Raw genomic sequence first — 7070 nt, forward strand, 5'->3', positions numbered from 1 at the left:
AAAACAGCAAGACTTAGTAAATGAAAATTATAAAGCCATAATGTCTTTGTTAAAGTAAATATAACTAATTTTTAAAAGCCCTCAATTAGTTCCATAAAGCCTACTTGTGCATGCATTAAAATTGTGGCACTTGAAAGCCCTGATCCAACTTTAACACTCACACTGTGCAATGCAAGGTCCATGTTACTGCTAGAGGCAGAAAAACAAGTCCAAAGTGCTTAAGCTGGGGCAAGTGAGGGGAGCCATCTGAGCTCCTCTGGATTCTCCACCCACACAAACCCATGTGGGAAGCTGGAGTAAGAATACCGCTTGATCCTTGCGTTAGTTTGTTCTGTGTCTCCTGCTCTATTCTGTGGAACTCCCCTTTTAGTAATGTAACAAATGTTATATGTTTGAGGTCCCAATCCTGCCAGGTGCAGAGCACCTCAAAGTTTGTTGACTATCTTCCATGGGAGTTGACAGCATTCAGCACTTCAAAGGATCAGACCCTATTTTGTACAAGGCTAGTAGAGCAATTAAATTTGTCTAAAATCATAAGAATTCAAATTGAGGTTACCCCTGGAAATCTCATTTTCATGCTAGCCTGAGGCTAAAGTAATTGATTTTTAAAATCTTCCTGCATTTGTTGTGCATGGAAAGATGCCTTTTGTTTTAAACAGATTCTCTTTACAGTAATTTTTACTGAGTAGATTGCCACTTACCCATGACAAAAAGTTTAATAAATTATAGTCACTTGCTATGCAAAAAAATATGACCCAAACTCTTTTCATCTCTAAATATTAAGTGAGAATCTTGCATACATGTTGTGTTCATATAATTGGATACACCCACCCCAATCCTTAAACTTGGCAGAGCTCTATTCTCTTCACTACAGCAATACCAATTTATATCAGCTGAGGACCTGGTCCGTAGGCCCTAAATCTTTTCCCAGTGTGAATTGTCTCTCAAGGTTTGTGTTGTAAACTGAGCCATTAAAACATGGAAAGTAATTAACATCTCAATATTGCATACTGAAATTTCAAATACAGTAAAAGGTGTAATGCTTTGCAAACAAGGATTTAATAGGATTGGTGCTGTGGTTCCATGGTTATTAAGCACAATGGGCCAAATTCAGATCTTACGTAAGCGGGAGCAAGTCCATGAATTTCTGTGGAGTTGCATCCACTTATACCAAGCCTAAATATGATGACCCAAGAGGGTTAAAAAATCAGAACTTTATTTAGCACACCCCTATCTGGTTAAGTTAAAGGCCTGACCCTGCAGTCCTTATGTAGGAGAAAATGTAGTTTAAACTACCAATAAAGCTACATGGAGTCTTGCTCACGTAAGGAAGGCAGGATTGGACCCTAAATAATCAGTATGATATTTGCACACATCCACTCAGCCTTTTCTTGTTTTTTGTTTTTTTAAATACACTGATCTAAAGAAAACTTCTCTTTTCATGTTCTGATCCTTTTACAAGGCACTGCACGGTTATCAGTGTACAAGCCATTTTTTTGTCTGCAGGCAGTTCCGTTGATATGGTTGATGCTTTCACTAATACAGTCTGACTGGGAATTCCCTTCATTAGTCATCTGAAACACACAAAGTTTCAATGAATGAGCATATGTTTGTATCAATCCCTAATCATATACTTTGGCTTTAGGGTTAGGAAACTGTCTGCCTGATTTTCCTCTTTCAGTGAAGCTATTCTATTCAGATCAGTGGAGTTATTCCAATTTTACACAAGTGTATGTGAGAGGAGGCATAGGCCCCATTTATGGTATTTCTAGAGTAGCCATTAGTATAGGATCTCTGCCTTAATAGTCATCCTACTGGGATATTCAATTATTGCTCTCCAGCCCTTCGGTTCCCGAAAACACATACAGCATATGCTCTTTAGGGAACCTTGCATGGCCATCTGTAATATGCATATTTTTAGTGCCCAAGGCTAACATTACATTCTATGGGGTCCAATCATGTAGGCTATTCATACTCAAAAGTATAAGTTGGAAGTGAAATCCTTGAAACGTTTTGAAAATAATATTTAAAGAATACAGTCTGTTACTCAGCTCTTCATATTTGTTCAGTAACAGGAATCTTACAGATTGTTTTCTGTCTTCTCTTATCATAGATCAGATTCTGATCTCAGTTACATCAGTCTAGATCACTTACACTTATGCTATACCTTCACTAAAGTCATTTGTACGTGTTTCCCCAACACCTTTTTTTTAAGACACCAAAAAGAAAACATACTTTTCTTTTATGTTGTGCAGTTGAAGATCTTCCATTTCCTGTCCTGGCTCCAGTTGCTTCTTCCAAAGCTAAAACAAGCAAAAGTATTCAATGATCGTATTCATTGCCAAGCATTGTCCCGGTTACGATAATTGCACCCATAAAAAGGCGTAATGTCTATTACCTCGGCAATACTGCACTTGAGCTACTAGCCACATGTTCACTTCACAGAAAGATAATAAGCTTAACTGAAGAACTAATTAACCCTTTCTAACACACCTTGTTGGAGAATGATGAATTTATCATGATTAGTAGCCTGAGGATGGTGGGCATTTAGAGCAGAGGGGAAATTTGCAAGCTTAGCACTTCTGTACAGATCTGCCTTCAGGTCGGCACATAAATAAAGGGCGTAATTTGGACTTAATTTACACCGGTGTAACTCCAGGATGGTGGAACAAGCCAGGACATCCGGAACAAAATCAATAAAGCCAGGAACACCTTCAGGAGCTTAAATACAGTCTGAAAATCATCAAAATACAACACCAAAACCAAACTCAAGATTTATCAGAAGTGCGTACTTTTAACACTACTTTATAGTGCAGAATGCTGGGGAATGATAAAGTATGACATGTCCAAACTGTCTTCATTCCATACAACCTGCCTCAGAAAAATCCTCCATATCTTTTGGCCCAGAACAATGTCAAACCAAGATCTATTGACACAGCGCAGCCAAGAGGATCTGAGCACCATCATTACAGGAGGCGTTGGAGGTGAATTGGTCATGTGCTTCAGATGGAAACTGATTCCATCACCAGAGTAACAATAAGATGGACACCTGAAGGCAAGCGAAAATGAGGCCATCCGAAAACAACCATGGCGAAGAGCTGTGGAAGCCAAGCTGAAAAACCTGAGGCACAGCTGGAGACCATTGAAAGACTTGCCAGAAACAGACAGGAGTGGAGGAGCTTTGTCACTACCCTAAACTCCAGAGGCCTAATAGGAACATGATGATGACGATGAACTCCACTGAGCCAGATCCTCAGTTGTGGCCAAGGAGTACTCGATACGGATGAGGAGTAGAGAATGTAAAGGTGCCTTTATGCTCCCACATTTCTGGAGTCATTTGGCATTGGGCCAATTGCCTGGCACAGGACAGAGGAGTTGGCAGGATTGCAGGGATGTAAAGGAGAGCAGAATTTGACCCATCACGTTGAAAGTTGTGCAATGAAAACCTGACGAATCCAATATTAGAGGTCACTTTGAAAAGTTTAGCCATTTACTGATCTATCCAACACCTGTGCAACCTCTTTAAAGTCAGTGGGCCAAATGCTGTGGTGACTTACAACTTCTGCAATCCCATTAACTTCAAAACCCTTGAGGGCAGGAACTCTGCTGCCTACCATGTTAGGGGTACCACCAGAAACAAACAGACAATAATAAATAATGGGGTTGTGGCAGAAGTAAGTGCAGGATTTGGCCTGGCAGATTTTCATAGAAGTAAATAAAGGGCCCTATACATAGTTTATAATAAACTGCATTAAGAAAGTGTGTTAGGATAGAGCCTGGGGAAAAGCTCTGTCAAGGAGAGGGAAATAAAGTTCTAAAAGCCAGCTTTCCTGTGAATCTTTGCTGCGATTTTCTGCACATAATAGTCTAGATTTCAGTGCTTTTAGGGGGTGTTTCCTGCATGTCATTTGGAAATGAACAAGGAGGAACATTCTGTAATGCATGCATACCTGTGAGGAGTTCATCAATCTGGTCCACTACAAGCTTTGCATCTTCCATAGTGAAGCACATCGGTGGTTTAAATTTCAGAATGTTTCTATGGGGTCCATCAGCACTCAGGAGGATCCGCTGTTCTTTCAGTCTGTGTAGAAAACAAATGATGCACATGTAAAAAGGCATCTAAGTGCACAATGTAACTCGTATATGTCAGAATTCAGAGAGGTGCATCAGACCAAATGCCAATCAGCTGTATGTAGATAACAATGCTGAAGGTCAGGGAATTACATCTACTTACACCAGGGGTTGGGCCACTATCTGAGTTTTCTAATGCTAAATCAAATGTTATATTAATTTCCAGTTAAAGTTGTGTGTGTACATCTGCTGGAGAAAAATCAAGGTTTTCAACCTCCTTAAGAAAAGGCTGGTAAATGGTTAGATTGAGATTGCCCCAGTGTACTTTATGCATGGACACAGAAGATAAATATTTACTTGTAGATGATATGCTGGGCTTCAGCTGTTGCAGGTGTTCTCTTTTGTTGATCCTTCACCAGATCTACTCCAACAAACAAACCGATACCCCTAGAATATAAAGGGAGGAAGAAGGATGAGATCCACTGTCCAATAGGAAAGCCCCTCTCTTGCACAGATAGTAAAACTGCTCCAACAATTCCAGCAAGTGAGTCAAATATATAGAGAAAGATGCTACACTTTGATGTACTAAGTTCTTCAGTGCTATTTGTAAAGATATACATATAGCTGGCTTAATAAAGTTGCTTTGTCAGTTAAAGAGAAAAGTGTCTCGTTATCTCCTGTAGGACCAAACTACCTGTAACTTGATTTGTTGTCTTTTATACCAATAGCTTGGATTCGGATTTTAACTCATGACATGAATAAAAACAAAAAACAGGAAATTGGAGAGGATCCATTTTTTTGGATAATTTACAAATAAAAACGAGACATAATCATCACTTACAATTTCCTCATTTTTGTCCTATATTCATCACCTATTGGGCTACCAGAATAACCACTTCTCTGTCCCACCTTCTGCCTGGGAACTTCTTAATTGTACCCTGAGGTACCTACCTGACATCTCCTATTAAAGGATGTTTTTCCTTTTGTTTGTTCAGCAGCTCTGTTAGATAATTCCCTACTCGTATGGCATTTCCTTGGAGATCTTCTTTTTCAATTACATCAAGCACAGCCAAGCCAATAGCACAGGACACTGGATTGCCTCCAAACTGAAGGCAAAGACAAATGGGAAAACAAAGTGGTTGAAATTCTGTTCTGCCTCCATACTTGGGGGCTCCATTAACATTTCCCATGTCAGTAAGCTGTGAGCAAAGCTTAAAGGGACTTTAGGCAAGATTGTGCTTAGTCCCTGCTTGGTTGCTCAGGAAGAAAATGGGATACAGTATCCTCCCTCCCTTGCTCCTCTCCCCCCAACCATGCAATGCAGAGGGGTGCACCCAAGATGTCCCTCCCCAATTGTTCCTCAGCCTCAGGTTGCAATAACATAGGACCACAGGAATTGCCATGCTGTATTAGCCTTGAGGTCCAGTATCAGCCCTGAAGTCCAGTATCCTGTTATAGACAATGGCCAGTATTGGATGCTTCAGAGGCAGCTGCAAGAAACCCTGCAGTAGACAGATGTGGGGTAATCTGTTCCATTTCCCCTCCCCCCATGCACCCCTGAAGATCTCATCCTAACTCTTAATATAGTTAAAGAGTTGTTTAAGCCCCAAAACATGAGGTTTTATTTCCCTTCCAATACTCATTTTTGGTATTAACTATAACAACTCTGGATATTCTTGTGATCCATAAAACTATCTAATCCTGCCCCCTTTTTTGTAGATTCAGAAGCTTGGACAACTACTGGCCTGCATCACCCTATTTTTGTGGTCCAGCAACTGTGAGAGAGAGAAAGGGATGATGCTGTTGAGGCAGTTGACCAGCCTTCCATACGGAAAAGGTAAGATCCATGTTCAGTGTCCCCTCCATATGTGAGCTCAGAGGGACAATGTGAGCCATTATCTTCTACTGGATAGGGTGCAACATTACAATCATTCATTCTTTTAAAGAAGTTGATGATATGAATCGACCCTGACGGTGTTTTTTTCAAAGTTCTTAGTGAATAGCATTTACAGCATTCCAGTCATTCAGTTCCATAGCCACATCTCAGAATCTCTGCAATCTAAAGCTTAAAAGGACTCAGACTAAGTAATGGAACTTGGTTGCAGTTAGTGACAAGACTCAATCACAATAGAGAAGATGGCAGACATCTGATTGAACAGGCAAGATGAAATCAAAGTAGTGGCTTTGTAATATCTGCACAGCTCCAGTGTTTCCTGATACAGGGAGAGTGTTTAGCTACCCCCGAGAGGTAAAGAAAACAAGGGCCCCATGGAATTTGGGTTCTCAATGGGAGCTGCTGGGTGCTGAGCACTTTTGAAAACCTGACCACTTCCTTTTAGGAGTCTACATGGGAGCAGAGCTCTTTTGAAAATCTGGCTCCAAAGGTGGATACAGGGTTTTTTGAAACTTAGGCCCTTACAGTTCTCCAGCTCTATCAACCCAGCATCTTCTGCAAGCACTGAATACAGACTAAAGTTGCTGTAGGAACAAAAAGGAAGACTTTCATCTAGAAAGTTACCGTGTTGAAATACTCCAGTCCAGAGGCACCGAAGGCTTCAGCAATCTCTCTTGTTGTAACCACACAAGACATTGGATGGCCATTGCCAATTGGCTTTCCCATGGTGACAATGTCAGGTACGAAGTCTTTGCCTTGCAACTGGAAACCCCAAAAATGTTTCCCAACTCGACCAAAACCAACCTGGACTTCATCAGCTATGAATATGCCACCTGCCTTATGCACATATCTGAAAACAAAAGGAACAGTCCAAATGCCACACCACATAATAGGATTCTAGTGTCCAGGCCTAATTTTAGCACAAAGGAAGGTGTGTTACAGAAGTTTACAATTTGACTCAGTCCCTGTCCCCGATGAGCATACAATTAATTTAGAAGATTTCAGACAAAACCCCACAACTGCATTTTATGGTTGATGTTTAAATTACTCCATTTCAAGCCACTTGTTTGCTTTTTAATGATACACATATGGATTGTATTTTTTA

General features: G+C 40.5%; 1 protein-coding gene across 1 annotated transcript in view; it reads right to left on the reverse strand.

Moving 5' to 3' along the window:
• Positions 1-1365: 1365 nt before the first annotated feature.
• Positions 1366-7070, reverse strand: part of ETNPPL (ethanolamine-phosphate phospho-lyase) — a 16777-nt gene continuing 11072 nt past the window's right edge. The window contains exons 8-13 of the mRNA XM_024206551.2: positions 6590-6815; positions 5023-5177; positions 4429-4518; positions 3951-4081; positions 2236-2303; positions 1366-1574 (exon numbers count right to left, since the gene is read on the reverse strand). Of these exons, the coding sequence (XP_024062319.1) occupies positions 1440-1574; positions 2236-2303; positions 3951-4081; positions 4429-4518; positions 5023-5177; positions 6590-6815 (805 nt within the window). The 3' untranslated portion in view covers positions 1366-1439. The remainder of the gene's footprint in view (positions 1575-2235; positions 2304-3950; positions 4082-4428; positions 4519-5022; positions 5178-6589; positions 6816-7070) is intronic.

Source organism: Terrapene carolina, unplaced genomic scaffold (assembly GCF_002925995.2).
Source record: "Terrapene carolina triunguis isolate 2854851 unplaced genomic scaffold, T_m_triunguis-2.0 Scaffold706, whole genome shotgun sequence".
In the NCBI taxonomy this organism is placed as follows: domain Eukaryota; kingdom Metazoa; phylum Chordata; order Testudines; family Emydidae; genus Terrapene; species Terrapene triunguis.